The sequence below is a fragment of the Marmota flaviventris genome (genome assembly GCF_047511675.1).
Source record: "Marmota flaviventris isolate mMarFla1 chromosome 5 unlocalized genomic scaffold, mMarFla1.hap1 SUPER_5_unloc_2, whole genome shotgun sequence".
Lineage (NCBI taxonomy): Eukaryota > Metazoa > Chordata > Mammalia > Rodentia > Sciuridae > Marmota > Marmota flaviventris.
In genome coordinates this window covers 11,423-34,869 of record NW_027287680.1, presented here as the reverse complement: position 1 = coordinate 34,869, position 23,447 = coordinate 11,423, and the positions used below count along the sequence as shown (strand labels likewise).

The 23,447-nt window shown below is 35.6% G+C and overlaps 1 protein-coding gene across 1 annotated transcript; it reads right to left on the bottom strand.

Annotated features, from left to right (window-relative positions):
* Positions 1-9,098: 9,098 nt before the first annotated feature.
* Positions 9,099-21,785, bottom strand: LOC114079370 (serine peptidase inhibitor Kazal type 6). The gene is made up of 5 exons (XM_027920607.2): positions 21,728-21,785; positions 18,967-18,989; positions 12,946-13,020; positions 10,251-10,366; positions 9,099-9,144 (listed from the first exon to the last, which is right to left on the bottom strand). Exons 1-5 carry the CDS (start codon positions 21,783-21,785, stop codon positions 9,099-9,101), a joined length of 318 nt encoding a protein of 105 aa, XP_027776408.2.
* Positions 21,786-23,447: the final 1,662 nt, after the last annotated feature.

Below are 23,447 nucleotides of genomic sequence, written 5' to 3'. Positions count from 1 at the left end.
TATGGAAGGCCATTCTTAAGAAGTTATAATCTCAAAGATCAGGGAACTGCAGATTTTGGTGGTTCATATCACAAAGCTGAACACATTTCAAACTGAAATCTATAGATATCCCATATCTGAGCCACTGAGTTCGCCACTTCTGTATGAACCTGGAGATCTAATTATGGTCAAGGCTATACCTTCAGTTTCTCCAAATTTAGACCTTATCCGGAAGGGACCTTTTCTTGTGCTTTTATCTATACCCTCTGCAGTGAAAATGCTTTGAAAAGAGAACTGCATTCACCACTGTTGGGTAAAATCTTGGCATCTTGGATCAACTCCCAGAGAAACACCTCCTTCCCAAGAAACCGAGGAATGATACTCCTACACTCCAATAGAAGACCTAAAATATCTCTTCCACAAAGGCAATAGTGATATACTTTTTTACCTTTTTATTGTTTTAGACAAGTCCACTGAAATTAAGTTTTTTCTAGACTGGACTCAATAATATGCAATGAGGTTACAGAAAGATAATTCCTGGATATGTGGACTATTGCCCTTTCCAGAACTTCTGGGCTGCCTTGGTAGGTATCTCCTTTACAAGGAAAAGACTGGATCAAATTTATACTATGTGTAATTTTATAATGTTAAAACAGAAAGAGGAGAAATACTCTTTACAAACTGATACTTGTGCTGATATTAAATTGTGGCCTATAAATGAAAATTTATCACAACCAGGTCATGGAAAAACTTTCACTCCAGAAAAAAAAAAACCAATCTTCAAATATTTGCTGCTATAAAATCACATTTAAGACCATCTACACTTTACTTTCCACTATCACCTGAATGTCAAAGGTATAAGGATGGTTACTATTAGATTTGGGACAAATATATATGGCTTACACCTACCACAGGGCATCTAAACCAAAAAAAATCCCAATCTGTTGGGAACAACATAACCACACCTATGACAAATGGCCTAATGCCAGTCAGGAGTTAGGATGGATCCCAGAGTCACTATGAGATTATAACTTCACATTGTGATTTTACAGGCCATTGATTTGGGAGTAATTGGCTCTCTAGTCTTGAAATTAGATGGCTAATACCCAATGGATATGTGGGAGTAACCTATAGCCCTGGCTTCCCCCAGGCTGGATGGGAAGATTACTATAGGGTACCCCTGGATGCAAGGGAGATGGACACAAAATATGAGACAACTGGCAAGTCTTCCAATTTCAGACATGGATGGCAATGATCAGTTTTTCATTAGTATGATCATTTAGCTTCACTGTAATACCACAAATTGGCCTAGAAGATGTAAAATGTGGCACATGGAAGCTATAACCAGTTATATTCAAACTGCCCTTCATGAGGTTGAGGAAAGTATCTTTCTCCTTAGCACAGATGTAACACATATGAGAAAGGCTGTCTTACAAAACTGGATGGCTTTAGATGTTGTCATTGTAGCCCAAGGCAGCACTTAGGCCATTATTTGAACTGAATGTTGTGTTTACATTCCTGACAACTCTGGCCATGTAACTAATATTCTTTCAATTTACATTCCCAGATAAATTGCTAATGAGTACCCCCCTGGGTGGCATGTCCTCTCCCGCCTCATTCATGGGAACAACTTCTTGGCTCTTGGTTCTCTGGTACCTCCTAGTGGAAAAAATTGCTGGTCTCTATCATCATCCTCATATTCATTGGCATGTTCACATGCTGCAGCATGTATTGTTGTATTAATCTTATGCTAGTACTCATATCTTCTTGTTTCTCTCATAGAGCAACTGTCTCTCAGATGACTTTGTCCTTCAGAACCAGACTTTTACCACAGACCCTTTGGTTGACCCAAAACATTTCTAAAAGGGAAACCCAAACTGCTTGCCCCTTATCACCTCCTCTTAGGCTGAAGCAGCCAGAGTTGTCATGGCCTATTTCCCCTTATAGCAGTAAGGGTTCCCTTAATCAGAAGGGAGAATGAGACAGTGGCAAAGGACAGTAGTCAGCATAGAGAGTGGAGGATCAGGTTGGGAAGATGGGGGGATAATTCAAAGACAAGGAAATGGAAGGCTAACACCCCCAGAGCACTCCTCCACCTCAACAGGTTACCAACATCTGAGGAATTGGTCCTCCCAACACAAGGAGTTGCTAATGAGTACCCCCTTAGGTGGCTTTTTTCCTACCTTTTGGGCTGGTGTGAAGGATAGAGAGAGGTAGCCCCCTAAGAGGCTCCTTTCCTGCCTTTTAGTAATGTCATCAAGATAGGAAGAGGAGTGGGGGAGGAGAGGAAGGCTGAGATCTGTAAAGGGGCAAGACTCACACCCTCCCAGGAATACCAGTTCTGGTTCCCCTTCTCTATGGAGAAGTCTATTATCTCTGTTCTGTTCCTTAAATACAACTTGCTTTCTATGCTTGCCTCAGAGTTTCTTGGATGTTTAATCTTCAACACCAGAGGAATGAGGATCTGATCCTGATTTCCAAGACCAGTATCAATAGCTATATTAAGTTCCACTCTCTTAACATTTCTCTATGGAGATTAAATTCAACCATGAATTTAATAGGGGTTAAACCATATTCAAACTATACCACTGTTCAACATGGTTTTAGGAATGCTAATTAGATACATGAGCATAGAAAAGAAAAAAAAAAGAAAAATCATATCTTCACATAATATAAGTGATCACTAAAAAGACCTAGAAAATCTTCACAAATAAATAACAAAAAAATTAGCACTGTAACACAATATAAAATTAATATACAGAAACAAACCAACTTTATATAAAGAAGAGTGATGAACTGGAAGATATAATGGTAAGAAAAATTCCATTAAAATTATAAGAAAGAGGACTGGCAATATAATTCACTGGGAGAGCACTTGCCTAGCACACACAAAGCCCTGGATTCAATCCCCAGTGCTAGTACACCAATAAAAGTAAAAAAAAGATCATAACAGAAAATAAAAGGCCAGGAATAAACTTTAGTAACCGTGTGCAAATCCTATATAAGATACAATAAAACATTTAAGAAAAACACAAACATGTACTTGAAAATTGGAAAAATGTTCCTCGTTTTTAAATAATATGATTGAACATTTTTATCATGTCATATTAATGTACTAATTATATATATGCTATATAACTATTCATATATATATATATTATATGTCAGCATTGCAGTAAATAAAGAGTTTAAAGAATTGAACTAATATTTCATAGGGAAATAAACAGTGAATACATCTAGGAGAAACTGAACCAGCTAAAGGCTGGGTCTAACTGTTTTCTTTATTGAGACATTCTATGAATCTTCCATGGTTTAACTAGCTTCTAATAGTTAGAGAAATAGAAGAGTTATAAAATCAAGGAATAGACCAAAGTACATTTGAGAATTTAGTATGTGGTAAACGAGACATCTCAAATCAATGAGGCAGAAATTGACTTATTCAACCTTACTTGTATAAATACAAACTAAGCTATACCTAGATGCCAAGTCTTGAAAATTAAAACCCTTAATAAAACATTTCAGTTGCAAGAAGATAGTGCCCCTCTCAAATGTTGTAAAGGGAAATACAAAATAGCATTGACACTGCTGGTTACCAGTGATGAGTCCTGCTTCCTTAGATGTTGAATTTAACATTAGAGAAGCACACCAAGGCAAGCTTATAAACAGAGTTTATTTAAAAAGGGGTAACATAGACTTCTCCCAGGAGTAAAAAGGGGGTCATAGCTGGTATCCTGGTATTCCAAAAAGTGAGCATGTTTATATATATATATGTTGGAGATGGGCACAATGTGTTTATATATTTATTTTTATGTGGTGCTGAGGATCAAACCCAGGGGCTCACACTTGGGAGGCAAGAGCTCTACTACTGAGCCAAAGCCCCAGCCTCCTGCCTCTTTTATACATCCTAAATTTCCTTTGTTCTCCTGTTTTATTTCCTCTTATCTCTCTCCTCCCTGTGACTAAGCCCAGGTGGGATGGCCAAAATGTGAGAAGAAGATGGACAGGCAGGGCCAAGGTGGAGTGATCAGGGCAGGAAAGGGAGCTCAGCATGCATTAATTAACAACTTCTACAACTCCCTGAAGGGAGGGACAATCTCTTACAAAGCAGGTTTGGAGCAGGGGCAGGTTATCTTGATAAGAGTAGAGGAAGGGCTCTAAAGGCATTTCAATTCCTTAGGGGGTAATCTCCAATTTCTTGGACCAAAATTGGCCTCCATTCTCTGGATTCAAACCTTGCCTATTTGCCTGTCTTTAATTCTGGCTTCTGCATGACCCATGAGTAACATTTCCTTTAATGGATAAACTGTGATAATATAATTACATTGTGATTATATTTTGCTTCCTTGTCCTAGCAAACTAACATCCACAACTTACCGTAAAAATACATCTCTACCGATAGAAAATTACATCTACACAAGAATTTTCACTGAAACATTATTTGGAGTTGTAAAGTATTGGAATCAGTTTATGTGATCAAATATGTAAGTTTTCTTAAATAATCTCTTTGCATATGGGTTCTAGAATGTTGTATGTTTTGGCCCAGAAGGGGATAACTGCATAGAATTTTGCTTACAATTTGTCACTTTGGTTGTGAGCATTTTTCTCTAAATCATTCAACTTTATCATAAAAATTTCCAAGATTATACTCCATGGAACTCATAGAATGGGAGAAAATGTTTATAAACCACATACCTAAGAAAATCTAAGAACTCTTACAATATAAAAAACAATGTAATATGAAAGATAATGGGGCTTTCTCCCCTTAACAATAACAATAAATAAATACATAGCAGCCTCACAAAGAAAATGCCTATAGAAGAGACACAATAGAAAAAATAAAGGGAATCAAATCTTATCCCAGCAATAAAATTACTGTAGGAATTTCCTCAATATCTTTTAATAATGGGTAGAATATCCAGAAAAAAAATCAAAAGGAAATAGAAGACTTGAACAACACTAGACCAAACGAAACTAACAGACATCTACAGAACATTCTACCCCAAAGTATCTGAATAGAACACCAAGCACACATAGGTCATTTTCCAGGATAAATCTTGGTAGGTCACAAACAAGTCTTCACAAATTTAAGAACACTGAAAGCATGCCAAGTATCTTTCCAACCATCCATTTTCACATGAGGGAAGAGTTTGATGGGGGTAAGACAGATGGCAGAGTGCAGATAAGACAGTGAGAGCTATTCAGTGTCTTCTCTGAAGACCATAAAGTAGGTCAGTAAAGGTACCTCCTAAGTACTAATCAGTAGATCTTCTCTTAGCAGGAGGCTTGGGGAAATTTTCATCTGATGAACTCTTAAATATGGGGAAAGAAGAAGATAAAAATTGCATTTATAGATCCTAAGATAGACATGTAAACACTTTTCAAGCAGATAATTTGGAAAAAAAAATAAGAGAATCAAACCTGAAAAGAAAAACAGGAGGCTGAAAATGTTAAATCATCAGAGGTCTAGACTTCTAGTGGTTTAAAAAACTAAGTTCACACAGAATTACTTGGAGAGATAATAAAGCCATCCCATTCTCAAGACCATCAATCATTAATACCTGTAGAACTTACACAAACAAGAGAACCATCCCTTTAACAAATGTATAAATATTCAGTATTAATTGTAAGCCCCATGTTGCAATGTTGTTTGACAGATCTCTAAAATTTTTCATCTTGCATAACTGAAAATGTATACTCATTGAATAACAACTTCCTGTGACCTCTACCCTAAGTCCATAGAGTATATGTAATATATATATATATATATATATATATATATATATATATATATATATATATATATATATATATATACACATACATACATACACACACACACACAATAAATAGATTTGTTGACATTAGTGATGAGTTAAATCAATCTCTATGTTAGTAACTATTTTCCATAGCTTTTTAGTGTTGAACTTCCTTTTACTTTAGTATGCTTTTGTGTGTGTGCATGTGCGTGTGTGTGTGTGTGTGTGCATGTGCGTGTGTGTGTGTGTGTGTGTGTGTGTGTGCATGTTTCACTTTGGAAACCTTTGCATTGTTGTAAATATTCCCTTGCAATGCCTCTTCACTCAAACCTAATCATTGATTTAAAATACTATTTTTTGTCATGCATGTACCTTTAGAATGCCAGGAAGAGGGAAAAATCTGAAAAAGATGTGACTTGGTACCAATTGGAGTGGGGAAATAAAAATATTTGAGGACAGTTAATGATGATAAGTCTGGTATGATACAATTTTAGCAATGTTCCCATTTTAATCTGAAGGTATAATGATAGATATGGGTATTCAGATCAAATAAATTATCATGTTATGCTTTGGAGCATAAAGTACAAAACCATACTTGAAACAGGATGTTCTGCCCTAGATAGCACAAAAATGAAGGGCCTACACTGAATTGTGAATATCTGTTCCCTGTTGACACAGTCTCTTGTATTTTGCCATTCAAATAAATATTTTTATTGAAAATTTCCAAAGGTATAGGAATATTAAAACAATTTTAGAGTGAATACCTGTAAATCTAGATCGAATCACTAACATTTTATATTTTTTATTGAACATACTTAAGGTGTATAAAATGCTCTTATATATACTTACACTGTGAAATGCTAAGTAGTCAGATTATATATCAATATTATTCCAAAGAAGCTCTGTGTGTGTGTTCACGTGCACTTGTATGTGCACATGTATGTTTGTGTGTTTCTGTTAAGAATACCTAATAGCCATTCTCTTGGTACATTTTTAGCATCAATACAAAATTATTAACTATAGTTTTGATGGTATACATAGATCTCTAAGACTTATTAATCCTAAATAATTGCAAAGTTTTACACTTTGACTTAATTTCCCCCATTAACTACCATTCTACTCTGGTTTCTACTTAATGTTTTTTTTTTTTTTTTTTTTTAAGGATTCCACATGTACTTTATCAATATTCTATTCACCTACCTGTCCATTGATTCATCTCAGATGCAATTCAAAGTAAACAGTCCCCATCAGAGCCCTTCTATCTAAAACTTCTTTATGCATGTCATAGTTAACACTTCCCAAATCCCTATATTTTGACTGTTAATATTTTTTTTTTTTTGGAGCAAATCTGGCGTTTTCCAGTCTTGAAGACTGTGTTCTAACTTCTCTTTTTTTCTCTTCTACAAGATATTCGCTTGATCAGTTCTCTCATCTCCCATTTTTCCAAGTAGAGCAGTTCTAACCACTGGCTTTAGTACTACACAAACTACCACCCCTCCCTTGGCAGTTCTCTATGAACACAGTCGGCCTGAACTTTGTCTTACAACCTTTAGCACCTTCTTTCTTAGGATGTCACTTACTTGTTGATTACATTCATTGTTTTTGTCTACTTCTCCCTAATTGTTGAAGGATTGTTGGCCCATCTTACTCCCATCCACAGCTGTATCCAACACTCATAACCAAGTCTGCCCCAAAGTTGACACCCAGTAAATGCTATTTATTACATTGAAACTGTATCCAGAGAGGTACTCTGTGTACATCTTCCCAGGAAGATATATTTATAAAAATATGTGCTACTATATGAAAACATCAAAGGGAAATCCCAAGGTTTTTATTTGACTTTCTCAGGATGAGACAATTTATATATGCAATCTGGGTTTTCACAGAATAGAGCCAGCTACAATGAAACTGAGCTGGTTATCAAAAGGGCTGTATTCAACCTTCAGTTTTATTCTAACTGGAGCTGTTTTCTTTTTTTAATTTATTCTAATTTGTTATATATCACAGCAGAGTGCAATTCAATTCATATTACACAAATGGAGCACAATTTTTCATGTCTCTGGTTGTACACAAATCAGAGTCACACCATTCGTGTTTTCATACATGTACTTAGGGTAATGAAGTCTGTTTCATTCCACTATCTTTCCTATCCCATACCTCCTCCCTCCCCTTTGTCCTATCTAAGGTTTGTCTGTTCCTCCTATGCTCCACATCCACCCCCATTATGAATCAGCATCCTTATATCAGAGAAGACATTTGGAATTTGGGTTTTTGGGATTGGCTTACTTCACTTAGCATTATATTCTCCAACTCCATCAATTTACCTGCAAATGTCATGATTTTATTCTCTTTTAATGCTGAGTAATATTCCATTGTGTATATGTGCCACATTTTCTTTGTCCACGGCTTCTAGGTTAGCTCCACGGCTTAGCTATTGTGAATTGAGCTGCTATAAACATTGATGTGGATGCATCACTGTAGTATGCTGATTTTAAGTCCTTTGGGTACAAACCAGAGTGGAATAGCTGGGTCAAATAATAGTTCCATTCCCAGTTTTCCAAGGAATATTGGAGCTGTTTTCTCTAGCAGGTAACAGATTAAATCCAGGATTTCTAATATTTATACAGTTTTCTAACTTCACAATGAAGCTTAAAATTTATCTACATTCTCAGAATATATATTGTTTTGGAGATTTTGGTATGTTCACTGGATATTCATTGGATGTTTACCATGTATCAAAAAGTCACTGTTTACTGAAAATTTATTCTTTTTTTTTTCTATCTGGTAGACCCTGGGAAACTGAGTACCACATGTTGTTAGATCATGTGGTTTAGATCTTATTCCAGATACAGGAGGATACTATGGTCCACAAAGCACAAAAGTTTTGTTTTTATACCAAATCTTTTCCTTAAACTAGGAAGAATCAGCATTATGTGATCTAATTCTTAAAAATAGTGTTTTTAAATAATTGTAAGAATAACACATGGCCATCTTTTCAAAAATCTTTCATTACTCTCATGAAGATTACAACTGAAAAAAAAGATAATTTTCCTATAATTTCACAGTAATTGGATGGTCAATTTAGATTTGAAAAACAGGTCTCATCCACTTTCATGCTGCTTAAGTAATTTTATGATGTATCTGTATTCTCTCTTGATCTCAAAGTAAAAACACAGTTAATGCTTCTGCAGAATTTACTTTATTGACAAGCGAATCAAGGGAAATACATCATCAACTCCTGAAGATCCAGATAGAGTAGAAGGTGTGTCTTTACAAATTCAAGGGATTCGCTGAAGAAAAGTAAAAACAGAAGTAAAGAGAGATTTGAGACTCGGCAAGCCAGAATACAACACTGGCTATAATTCAGCATTTTCCTGGATGCTTTAGGATAATCTTCCCATCACTTTTCCTAAAAAAATAATAAAATAAAATAAGACAAATACATCCTCAGTGCAACATCCCAAGTACTCAGCACAGAGGTTGGAAGCAGGTTTAGCTATGGCATGTCATGGTCCTTCCACTCATTTGATTCTATAGATATCCATATCTATTATATAGCAGAGATTAGTTAAATACACTCACAAGTGACATCTGGCCTAACTTTGGAGAGCATAAGTCTTAAACAAATCTCAGGGATTTTTTGTTGTTGTTGTTTTGGTTTGGTTTTTGGTACTGGAGATTGAACTCAGGGGCACTTGACCACTGAGCTACATCCCCAGCCCTATTTTGTATTTTATTTAGAGACAAGGACTCATTGAGTTGCTTTGCACCTCACTTTTGCTGAGGCTGGCTTTAAATTCGCGATCCTCCTGCCTCAGCCTCCAGAGCTGCTGGGATTACAGGCATGCACCACCATGCCTGGCAAATCTGTTTTGATAAGACAGATCTTTCAGCACCAATTGCTCATTCTCAGTGAGGAAATAGATATACATATGGAAAAGGCAGAAGTAACAGAAGGAATAACAGCAAAGAGACTCTGATGTCATAGTTCTGTCCTGACAGAAGATGTGAAAAAATGAACCAAATATTCATGTATTTGTCATTTTCTAGAAGACTACACATTCCGGACCTCTTATTAGTATGCACCCATATATTCAAATTTTGTTCTACCCCACTGACCTTCCTGAGAAAATTCAGTATTAATTAGTGAGTTATGTTATACACTAACCAACGTGTTCATTATGAATTCATGTTTTAAATTAAAAATAAATAAAAATACAAGGTGTCAAAGTTATTTCTATGTATATGATATATAATTTTTAAAATAACCTAAAATAAATCAAAACTAATAATAACAGAGTAAAGTGATGATCATTATTTTTAAATTATTTGTTTTTTGTTTTTTATTTGTTGCTTTTGACAATTTGTTTTCAATCAATTTGCCTGAGTCTTGTTTCTTCAGTCTCTATAGTGAGGTATGGGTAGAACTTTCTAAAATGCTTCAAGAAAAGCATCTCAGTCTTATTCTGGAAGTTTTTGCTTGCAAGGGACAGGTGTGGTGAGTATGACACTTACGCCACTGCCTTACAGAAGGAACATTTATTGCCATATGTCTGGCCATTGGAGCCACAGTGGGGGTTGGATTCCCGAGTACAGAATACCTTGGGATCACGGAACTCTCCACAGTCGATCTACAAAGTAAGCACAGTGACATTTACATCAGCACCTTCTATCTCAAGGACTGTCCTCCAAACAGAAGCTTTGGGCAGCAAAATTTTAAAACCACACAAATAAATATATATATGTGTGTGTGTATATATATATATATATATATATATATATATATATATATATATATGTACATACATGTGTGTATATGTGCATATATGTATACACACATATATATGCCACAAACATATATGTGTATACATATAGAGAGATATATGCATGGATTTATACATATATATACATATTTGCAATATATATGTATATAAATAAATACATATATGTATGAGTACATATATAAGATATGTACATTTACTTATATATGATACATACGTATATTTGTGACATATATGTATATATAGTTGTGACATAAGAACTTCCTGAACTAGAGAATAGCTTTCATTATCTGCTTATGTAGAATACATTAAATACAACTGAGACTCTTTCTTTAAGCCATAGGAAATTCCTTATAAGAAAAACACTGTAAAATTATTGTATTCAGGAATACATTAACAATGTCCAATGCTATAGTTAAGAATTTTTGCTTCAACAATAAATTACTCCAACTGAGAGTAGTTTTGGAGGTCATTAAATTACAGTTTGAAAAACTGTATTGATGTGCTCTAATAATACTTTTTCTGCATACTATAAAAATATAGGTGGGCTGGGGCTGTAGCTCAGAGGCAGAGTGCTTGCCTTGCTTGTGTGAGGCACTGGGTTTGATCCTCAGTACCACATAAAAATAAACAAATTAAATTAAAATAAAAACATAGGTGATCCTTTCAAGGGCCCCCAGACATTACCTAATGTTTTATAATTTTTTCAGTGGATTCAGCATCACTTATTATCCCTTGAAAACCAGAGTCTAATGTCTTTATATTAAGTTATTTTGCCTCAAAATCTGTTTGTAGAATTTGAATTTTTGTGCCCACTACAATAATTTAGTAATGACTGCCTAAGTTGCTTTGTTTAGAAGAAGTCTGAGGTTGCCTTTAGTCTTGTTGAGACTATGTGTTTTGACTGATTAGTAACCATAATCATGGGAAGGAATGATGTCACCTGTGCACTAATATATTGGCTCAGTTATAGTGGTATTTCAAAAGGAGTCTGACATTTTAATGCAATGTCAATTTGGTGAATGTTGTGCAAATGAAATTTGTGCCTTTTTTTGCAGGGTACAATCAATATGAAATAGCTTAAACTGATTGCCTTCTAATAACAGCTATGTTCATGTAGTGGCATTTACATGTGAATGAAGGAAACTTGCTTTATCTCTGTTCTAGTTCCATTAAAATAATGTTTTATAATTATCATTTGCTTTATAATATTTAGCTACTTACATATAGATTACTTCAGTTGGGCCTAGCAATAATCTTGAGAGTTCTATTAGCTATATTTTAATAATCAGTTGAGAGATGGGAATTCTGGTCTTCTGGAAATTTAAGTGGCTTCCCAATGCTTGAACATATTTCTTCTCATTGCTGGTTCAGAATTTCCAACAGTTTACTGTGGTTGATTTCCAATATAGTCTTACTGAGAGAATTGAAGATCATCTATCACTATGTGCCCTTGATTGCACTTGTAGTCAGGACATGTAGGTTTCATTAAAATAGCTTATTAGGTCTCATATACAACATAAGGATTATCAGTTCTTCAATTGTACCATCTGGGGGATTCATGATAAATGAGTATATTTTAGCTGCTCCTACACCAACACAAACAAAACGCGAGTACTTATTTGAGGTGATGGATATGTTGACTATGGCCATCCTTTTAATATCCATATTTATCTCATAACATCATGCTGTATATCTTGTACACAACAACATTTATCTAAAAGATAATGTTTTGGGAAAATATATGAACAATCAAGAGGAATCATTTTTTAAAAGATGTTAGCAGACCACTGTACACTAACAAATTTATCTGAAGGTTTGCATGGGAAATTTATCATTGAGTCATACAGTTAGGTCAAAAACATATTTTAAGTTTAAAGTACCTAAAATTGCAAATCGCACATTTTTGTTGAAATTTGGCACTAAATACACTTGAGTCTGGATAGTGTGGGGCTTATCAGCTCTGGTCCTTGTTTTCCCCACCACCCTGAGGGATAATCCTATCCTTTCATCCTACTTCCAGAACACAGATCATCCCCTTGGGTTTTGAAATGGACACAAGACTGGACAATCTTGAGACCTGCATAAGTTACAGGGCACCTTTATCTGGAAAGCTTATGTATTTTATATTTAAGTCACTAATGTCTACATTCACAGCAGTGTGCTTGATTCAACAAGGTATCATCATTGATATTTTATCACACAGTTCTGGGTGCTGGTCATCCAAAGAAGAATTGGTAACCAACACTGTATCAGGAAGCACACAGTCTCATCTGCATTAGAGCGGCAAAGAAGAGCTGGGATAAGGACAGTGCCAAGCATGATAACTGCTTCACTGGGACCAGCACAGGCAGGAGGAAAGCTGAGCACCAGGCAGCTCCATCTAGAGTCTCAAGACAGTGAGCAAAGTAAACAAGAAAGTCTCTTACTTGAAAGAGACGGTTCCTTAAGGCACCTTTCCCTGGCTTGCGGCCCTTTGATCTTGTGATCCAGCCTCTTTTGTCCTTTAGAAAGCAGATATGGAAGAGGCACTTGGGGAGAGCATCCACTTTGAGAGCCTCCAGACCCTGCCTCCCTCAAGCCCATTTGATATCCCTGCTTATGTCCCCTGGAAAGGGGACCAGGAGGGAGAAGAATTTCAGTATATCAAATCCAACCAATCAGCATAGCTCCTTAGAACAGATGGATTTCATTCTTTTAAGTTGCAGTGGTCTGCAGCAAGTACTTTCTGCTGATGATTATGTGTGTCACCTTAGACGAAGCACTCCATTTTCTTAGCCAAATAACAAATGAACCAAAGAACATTGGATCTGCCTGGTTCCCAGAATCTCAGGGTTGTTCATAGGGGTCAAAATTGGTCATGCAAGAGTTGTAGACAGTCATTGGGCACCATCTGAAATAGTTCTGGATTAGGAATGTAGACAGTAACCTTCTCACCGGAGGTCTCTCCTAACTGAAGCTCTGACAGGCATCTGCAGCTCATAGAAACTGGCCTGCCCCTGAGATTATGTGTTTTTAATGGCCCTTTTTGGTTTAATGGTCCAAGATTTAGCAGTGACTACTTTCAGTGAAGCAGCTTAAATAAAAGTCTCAAGTTCTTCAGTTGGGTGAAAGAAATAGCAACTTTGGCCAAATGCTTCTTCTTTTATATCTAGAGAGCTCCCTGTATTCACTGTGTGAGAAATTTTAGCATGGTGGCTGTGGACAGAAGAAGTACCACTCTCTGTGGGCCCAAGAATTGGGGAAGATGAGAAATGCCTCTGCAGAGTTATGTACAAATCTCTTCCATGAGGCAGAGTGACACAAGAGAATATCGGGGCTAGAAAGAGAACACAGTTCTCACAACCTGGGGAGAAGTAGACTAAGATTTCCTAATGTCATGCTTTTCCTTTGCCAGAATTTCTTCTCATCTTTTATATTTTTAATTTGGGCTCCTTTAAATAGAACCCAAATAACTGGTTCCTTAGTAGAAGTCAAAGCAGGTCTAGACAGTAGATGATGGGAGGATTCCCTTTTCTCCTTTGAAGTTTCATGCATGAGACAATTAGAAGACCCAGGAGGTCTGAAATCCCTCTAAATATAATTAAAATGCCCCTAATGCTTCTGAAATGTTAGGGGTTGTCCTAGTGGATGGAATTAGAGTGACCTGGGTTTAAATGTTGCTTCCTTCATTTATTAGCTGCATTACATTGTGGAAACATTTCACTATTCTAAGTTTAAGTTTCTATATATTCAACATGGGCCTGAGAATACCAATTAGGATTATCATAATGTCATGATTAATCCTATAAAAGCACTTTGTAAAATACCAAGTATTATGTGGAAGATTTCTGTCGTAAACACCAGTTATGTAAATTGTATAACATTCCAGAATTTCTGGAGCTCATTATTATTCATCATATTTTAATGATATTTATTGTATTTTGTGTTGTTTAGGTGGTGTTGAATTTAAGAAGAAATTCCATTTATTGACTTTGGTGTTACAGCTTTAAGACTGTCAAGACTCAGAAGAATGATATTGTAGTATCAGCCTGACCCCTTGTGGTTCTTCAAAGAACTGTAGTTTCTAAAACATTTCAGAATGGAGTGAACCTTTCAGTTCCCATAACAGTCAACAAAACCATTGACTTAGTTGAAAAATTGAACTTTCAGGGTCACCAACCAAGTCAACTAAAGACTTGTGATCACAAATATTTTAGTCTAGTTTTTTAGATGAACAAATAAAACCAGTAGAAAATTGCAATCTCACAAGCACACATGCCTGCACGTATAACTACATAACACACACACACACACACACACACACACACACACACACACATGCTTCAATGTAGGATGACATCTCTTTTCCCCAAAACACTATCTTTGCAACTTAATCAACTCCATCCTTCACCAGACCAGTTTTCCTAACCCCCTAATCCTTCTCTGCCTTGACATGCCCTCCCCTTGCTTTTTCCAGCTCCTACTCTGCTGAAACTGTTCTTTAAAAGATGCCTTTCAGACTACCCCTCTTGGCTGTTTATAAAAAGTTTGTGATTCCCTATAGTATGTACTTTTAAAAGACTCTTTATTACTTCAACCTTTTAAAAACTCTTTGTAGTGTTTTGTAATATGTCAGTGCTCTGGTTCCCCAACTACTTATTCTCTTTTTAAAAATCTTTTTATCCCTCTTTGGCATTAATCATGTTTATTTTCAAGATAATTTAATACACTTGATTTTCTCTAAGAACATATATTTTTCCCAAAGAATACTGATAAATCCCAGACTTTTTCCTTGAATTTCATCAATATCTCAAACTCTAATTCTGAATTGTCATAGTATATGACATCTCTAGTCAATAACTTGATTCATACTTAATATGTATTTATGTCCAAAATATAACTCTATATCTTTCCCTCTAGCTTTACACTCTTTTTTTCCCCCCATTTTTCATAAGAGCATCATTCTTTGGATTCCTCTGCCTACCCTCAGCCTGAAACATTGCCATTTCCTGACTCTTGTAAATTTCCTTTTGTTTATTTTTTAACCTCAATAAGACTGATTTCAAATTTACTACCTGAACTAGCTCTCAACATTACTTGCCTGAACTGATAGAGTAAGTTCTGCTTTCTGTCTTCTTCTCCTCCTGGGTTTCAAAACTTTTTTATATGAACAGAAAAGTCATTTTGTACTATTGTTTTTGTCATATTTTTTGCTTCAGAAATTAGGATTAGCAAACCTGTAATCCCAGTGGTTTGGGAGGCAGAGGCAGGATGATCTTGAGTTCAAAGCCAGCCTCAGCAAAAACGAGGTGCTAAGCAACTCAGTGAGATCCTGTCTCTAAATAAAGTACAAAATAAGGCTGGGGATGTGGCTCAGTGGTCCAGTGCCCCTGAGTTCAATCCCCAGTACTAAAAAAAAAAAAAAAAGGAAAAAGAAATAAAGAAAGAAATGATGATGATCACTATCTCATATTTGTTTAGATAATTACAGAGCTCAAAGTTCTTTTCCATGGCCTTCTATTGCTGCTTCAAGCCCTGGTCATATGGATCCAGTGGTCCTGGGGTGTTGGTTTCCCGGCTGCTCTGCCACTGGCAGACAAGCCAGCCATGTCCTCTTTCTGAGGCTTTGGGTTTTCCATCTCTAGTTAAGTTGTAGATACTGGATAACATCTCCAAACCATATTTAGATATCTGTAAGTTTACTAATTTTAAGTAAAATCCAGGTAACTAGTACCATTCAAGAGTCCTAAACTCATTCTAATCATGGAACATTGTTTTTACTAGTTGTTTTAAATCCCACCAATATTTATCTTAAAATAAAAAAAGAATAAACAATTATCTCAAGAAATATTGTGCAGAATATATTTGTAAATCATTGCCTTTGAATATGTTTTCACTGTTTGTTCCAATCAGACTACTCATCTAAACAACACTTTAAAGATATGGTTCCCAAATACAGAGCCTGGTAGGAAAATAGAAAACATTAAAAGCAATGTGAGTAATTAAAAAAAATTATTCAGTTCAAAGGACTATTTTTTTCTGAGAATGTCTTTTAAACTTTTTGATGTTGTCCCACAATTTCTTTAATGAAATGCTTGCTGTAGTAAATAGTAGTTTTATTTTACTGTTCTTATTAATATGTTATTTAAGACCAGTTTTCCTAACCCTCTAATCCTAGGGAAATGAAAGACTTGGTCAAATATGAATCATTTATATTTATAGGGAAAACTTTATTGGAACATGAATTCCAAAAGTCTGGGAACATGCTCTCTGTTGACCATGAACAGTCTTTATGAAAGAATGTGAAATGTTTAAAGGTCTATAATTTAAATTGCTAACTATAATCTCCCATTAGATGATTCATCATGGAGAGAATTCCTGACACACAAAGAATGACTTGAGTGTTGAGATGGACTTCCTTTGGTCTTGTCTGAACCTGACCTGAGCAGGCATGCTCCTGATGTGAGTTTCCTTTCCTGCCCCAGTTTCCTTCCAGCCATGCAGAAGAGGAAGGGTAGCCATGACATGATCAGCAAGGGCGGAACCTTCCCTGTCCTTTCTATTTAAGTGGAGGAAAGACAGCAGTCTTGACAGGTCAGGCTTAGTTCATAGTGATTCAAATATTTAGTGGGGAAAGAGGTCTTAGAGATCATTGAATCCTACCCCTCATCTTAAAGTTGTGGCACCAAGGCAATGGGAGAGAAGATATGTTACCCAAATCAAAGAGCAAGTGAGTATTTGAATTAGGACTCATCTGCATTGTCTGGCTCTAAGGCCAGTGCTTTTCTCTGTACAGATTTCTCCCTGAGAAAAGAGATCAGAATTTATTCTGTATGTGTGTCACCTAGATGATAATTTAGAATGAAGATCCAGACCCCCTTGCCTCTGCAATTATTGTTCAGTCTCTTGTAGGAGGATCTATATATCTGAAAAACATCTCAGGTGACCCTGAAGCAAAGAAACAATAAGACTTCGGCCCATCTAAAGGAATAAAATCAGTAAATAGTGGATTTTACATGAACTTTAGAAAATATGATTAAAAATCTGAGCAATGAAAGTCCAAAGAAAGGAAGTGATTTGTATGTTAATGAGAAAACTGGGATTATATTTCATGCCTTTTAGATATATCTCATTTCTCTTATCATCATATTTCACTACCTAATAGGATGTGAAACACATAGGCTGAGTTTTATGCTCTTTTCATGTGTGTGTGTGCCTTTATATTTAAGGTAGAATTGCTATTACACTTATTAAAATATGGTGAGTCAATTTTAAAAGAGCAAAACAAACACACATGCATATATGTGTTAAACACACAAAAACAGAGGTAATTAATTGTAAACTATCACTAATTTTAAATTGCATCTTAATTTCCAAGATGATACATTTGAATCAAACAAAGTGTTGTGCAATATAATGGGTATATTAGGGTTGGAAAATATTTTTCAACTTCTTTGCCAACTTCAGACAGTTGGCAGTAGTGTCTGGAAATTTTGATGCCAAGAGTTCTTAGATACACCAAGACTAAACAACAACTAGTGTAGTCAGGCAGAGCGTCCCATGCCTATAACCTACTTGTGGGACTTTAACAGAAGGATCATAAGTTTTAGTTCAGCCTGGGCAACTTAGCAAGACTCTGTCTCAAAATAAAAAATAAAAAGGACAGATGATGTATCTCAGTGGTAGAATGCCCCAGGATTCAATTACCACTTTTTAAAAACCAAACAAAGAAACAAACAAACAAAAAATAGTGTCTAGATCATTGAGGACATAAGAGTAGAACTGGCAGAGAGGACAGCACTTATTTATATCAGTTTTTGATAGTTAGATCATGAAGGGTAGTAAAACATGTTGAATTAATTGAAAGAAAAAAAAGCCTAACAATGAAAACAAATTGTGAGAGTTCCAAGTTTCAACCCAACATTGTGTTTAAATTTGACTGTGCCAGTCTGTGTATCTTCAATTCAGAACATCAATATTAAACAAGTCCTCTACTTTCAGCTCTTATTTCTAAAACAGAAATGATATTGCTGTCCTAACTCCTCCAGAGGCTAATTACTAATCAATAAGTAATCCACATGTAACTTTTATAGTTTCTCAAATATTTTCATAGAGCTTATGCAAGTTATATGTACTTTCAATTCTAGGACGTGAATAATAATATTCCTTTCTTTAACTAACGAAATCGCAGCTCAGAGAACCCAATTTCCCCACCCAAGATCACATAATGAAGTCAGGGATAGAGCCTAAATTTTATCTCATATCTTTCCTATTTTTAATTTATATTCATACTACTCTAACAAAATATAGGAATGCATACATAGGCTATTTTAAATTTGGTAGTTTAAAAAAATCATCATTTCAGATGATTTCTGCATTGGGCCTGTCTGCTCATTGTTTTGCTCTTTCACATCATAAAGAAAACTTTTAGGCCAGGGAATACCAACCAAGCACCATTAAGCACTGACCTGTCCTCCTTGGCTGACGACACCTGAAAAAAAGTGTAAAATACAAATATATAAATACAAGCAATATTTTTTTTGCATGTGCAGATTGAGATTTGCAAACTTAAATAATCCCTAAAACCTGTTCCTGGCTCTTGTCTATCTCAAGAAGTTATGGCATGTAGTTTAAATTTTTATATCTGCTCACTTTTTTAGGGAGCAGAAGAAACTTGGAAAGTTATGTTGTAAGGGCACGGGCCATGAAGGGGCAATATTTGTTGGAGGTTAAGGTGAGATGGGAGAAAATGGTCTAAGGATCTGAAGATGTCTGTGATACTACTGGCCTAGTAATTAATTGTCTATGAGGATGGACTTACTCTCTTCGGTATTATTTTGGAGAAGTTGGATTCGAAAATCTCCTCTAACATTGATATTCCCAAATGCAGTCCATGCAGTTCCTCCCCAAAGCCTTTGTTACAGAGTTGGAGAGTCCACTTATCATTGAGCTCAGAACTGAGATGCTAAAGTTTAAGCCAAATAAATGGTAAGGACCAACCCATTCCCTTCTCTAGGCCTCATTTCTCCTTCCACATCTCTCCAAATTCCTAAAAGAGGAAAACAATACACATATGCAATCTTGTTTCTCTTCCTCTTCTTCCTTCTGAACTAGCCTGCATGATTTTAGATTGTGAACAGTTAGTTCAGAGGTTAAAAACTGAAACAATAAAAATCCTAGGTCTAATCTTGGCTGCTGAGTTTGAGCCAAGGCCACCTCGTGAGAATTGTGGATGAATACAACACATCTGAAATGCTGGCCATCACTTAAGAGAGGACAGCTGGAAATACCTTAAAGTGCACTCTGTGTTAATGAGGATAAAGAGAGAACAGAACTTTTAAATTTGAAAGGCAGTTAGTAATAATTTCCAGCAGTATTTACCAACCTCGTGGATTCATAACTAGCAGAGTAGGTGGTTATTAAACATACTAGTTCTTTGGACAACCCCTTGAAAATTCCCAGATAGGATCTGGGAGTCTATAATTTGGTAAATACTTTCAGTGATTTTTATGGCCTAGGAAAATTACTACAATTAACAATTAATTCTCCCTTGTGCAAATATGATTTTAATTATTGCAATAGAAAAAGACATTTGTTGAACACTTACTAAGACCCATCCACTCTGTTAAGCACTTGACATGCATTTTTTCTCATTTAGTTCCCCATAGAGAGGTAGTCCTTTCATATCCCATTTTACATATGAGAAAAATGAGGCTCAGAAAGGTCACAAAGCCATAAAATGGAAATGCCTGGACTGAAAGTCATCTTTCTATGTTTCAACATTTTGACTTTTGGGCACATTTGCTCCTAATAGTAGTATGTTTATGAAGTACCCATGCTTTGATAAATTTGGAATATAAATCAATCAGACACTATTAATGATCAGTTCATCTTTGTAAAGAGAAGCAACAAGAAGATAGCAACGTATTTCAGGAACTGTATTTGCAACTAAATTTTAACCTAGTCAAGTCTATTTTTTCCTCCCATCTCAGGAATTGATTGAACTACTCATTAAAGTTATTTGACATTAGTAGTCATGTTTAATTCATAACATCACAGGAATCCTTTATCCAGTTCTTTTCATATTTAAAATATATTTATTTATGTAAATGTGTCCAGTGACTGTGGGCAGAGGTTTCTCCAGAAGCTAAGTCTCATAGAAAAATTGATTCTAGAAGTTCAAGTCATTTAAAATCTTTTATACACCAAAACCCATCTGCTATTGTCACAGAAAACAATAGATCATACATGGAAAGTGTGAGGGCTTAGTCTCATTTCTAGCATTTTATACAAGAAAGAATAACTCATAGAGTTTAGACATTTCTCCGTTGACAGTTACTTGTAGACGAGATGGGACTAGATCTTGCTTGGGTCTAGACACCCTAGTGAACACACCATCCACCCCAACATAGAAGACTAGAATAATAAGGAAGAAAAATAGATACAAATGGTCTGTCCATTCAGATAGACCTGGTACCTAGAAATCTTTTTGTCTCCAGAGGAAAAGAAGTCATATTGAGGTATGATTGTCTTTGAATTCCTTCGGTTGATAAAATATACAGCTGTTGTTCATTAAGGTGGCAAATATATCCCCCTGCTTAAAAGTTGTTTAATTCACAAATAACATGTTTCTGCATTCTAAGGCTCAATAACTTCAAGAATTTCCTTATTGAATTAGCATTTCTCCTTTGTTTCAATATTAATTATTTGGGTGCCTTTGTAATAATTACTAAGGACACAAAAGCTTTCCTTTGTCTTAGAAAGCCAACAATAAAATTAAGGTCAATATTTTAAAGCAATTACCCATCCTCCAGATTAGTTCTTTGAAGCAAGCATAAACTGTGATGTCTACAAGATCTGGATTCAAATTAGAAATTCTATTTACTATTTGCAAATACTCTGACAATTTTCTTAACTTCTCTGTGCCACAGTTTCTTATATATAAAACAGGGATCTGAACTCCTTATACTAATGAATAAGGAGATGATACATAACAGCCCTTAGCACATGCCTAGAGTAGAGGATATGCTCGGTAGATGGCAATTCTTTTTAATCATTGTCACCCTCATCATTTTCATCATCACAATCATTATCATCCCTATTATGATGATCTATCCTAATAGGTCTTTCGTATCAAAATTGTTAGAATTTTAAAATAGGCTGAAGAACTACTCTTCTCATCTACAGTTCAGTATAATACGGGGTTTTAATTTTAAGAAAACAACTCACCTGAGAAAAGGCAGAAAAGAGCCAGAGAGAGGAGCAGAAAGACACCTGATAGTTTCATGGTGTCAGCTGGCTAACTCAGATCAAGACTGCTTTGTTGAGCTTAGGTTCTCTGTCAAGACACTTCCCAGAAAGCACTACAACCACATGCTCAGACATTTATATAGACAGGATAAAGGGAGTTGAGATCTCCACCTTCTTTTATAAAAATCACTCTCTAAACCCATATGCAGTCCCACACACTTTAGGCATTTATGAAAAAAAAAAATGCTGCATGTTCCCCATCCACCTTAACAATTACGACAATTATGTGAGTCGCACCTTAGATCTTATTAATAGAGGATGTTATTTTCTACCAGTAGCCTACATTTTCCTAACAACTGATACATCCTCCCTCTTCTTCCCTCTAAGGCTTCACTTCATTAAAGGGATGACTCACAGCTGGAACTGCACTTGCTCCATACGTGTCTCTTTCAGACTGGTCCCTCGTTTCTGTGGTTCAGATGAGTGACTACAGGGAATGGAATCCCTTGGGTGTTACTTGGATTTTTGGAATCCAAGTCATCCAAGTGTTGTATCTAAAATGAAGAGGAGTTTTACCTTGTCACCAGAACGTCATCAGAACAAGTTTATTCTGGGAAGGAATCAGCTTGTTAATTTTAAATCATTATTGCAATCAAATGCCAGTGATTCCCAATTTTTGAGGCAAAATGAATGCATTATTTTTACTTTGTTGAATATTATTTTAAAATTACTGAATTGAATACCTGAAATAAGTAATATTTAATATTTCTCTTTATTGTGCAAAAATGAAAATTAAGTAGTTATGATAAAGATTTTTAAATATCACCTTCTTAGAAAGTTAGATGAGTTTCATAACTACAATGGCCAATTTGATTATAGGCTAGATCACACAGCGGGACGCCAGCACTTTCTTTGCAAGGAACAAAGAAGTAAAAAGAAGGACTAGTGAGAGTGATAGCTAGAAAATCTGTCTTGAGACATAAACTGCTATTTAAAATACCATAAGTAACAACATAACAAGTTAAAATGTGGGAAGATTATATAAAAATGTGCCCGACTGAAATATAAGCCATTAAGTTATACAACTAAATAACTGGTTTTCTTTTAGTTGTTTTGAGAAAACATATACACAGTTCATATGTGTTCCTTTATCATAAGACATTTGGTTTTGGAAAGCTATTTTTTCAAATTTTAACTTGATTTATTGTAATATTTAGGATGAGGGGCTGGGGATGTAGCTCAATGGAAGAGCTCTTGCCTAGCATGCAGAATGCCCTGAATTGAATCCCCAGCATTAAAAAACCAAAGACTTTCAAAATTTAGAATGACTTTTATGTCTTCAAAATGGGAAGATTTTTTTATTGTGTTTGATGATAAAGTAATATGTTACTACTTTGATCCAAATGAAGTGTGACTGTGATAAAAACAATTATGTCCTTTTCATTGTTTTTTTTTTTTTGACAATTAAAAATAAATAAAACATCTGAGTAGGAGTAAGGGTGTAGCTCAGTGGTAAGGAGAGCACTTTCCCAGTATTCTGGAAACCCTGGGCTCTGTCACCAGTGCTGCAAAACCAAACGAATAAAAACCCCTGAGCAGAGCAGATGAAGGAAGGAAGAGGGAGCATGAATGTGAGAGTGAGGAAAGGCCCAAGGGGGGAGAGGAGGCTTAGGCTTGGCAAGTTCTAAAAAAGTTTTCA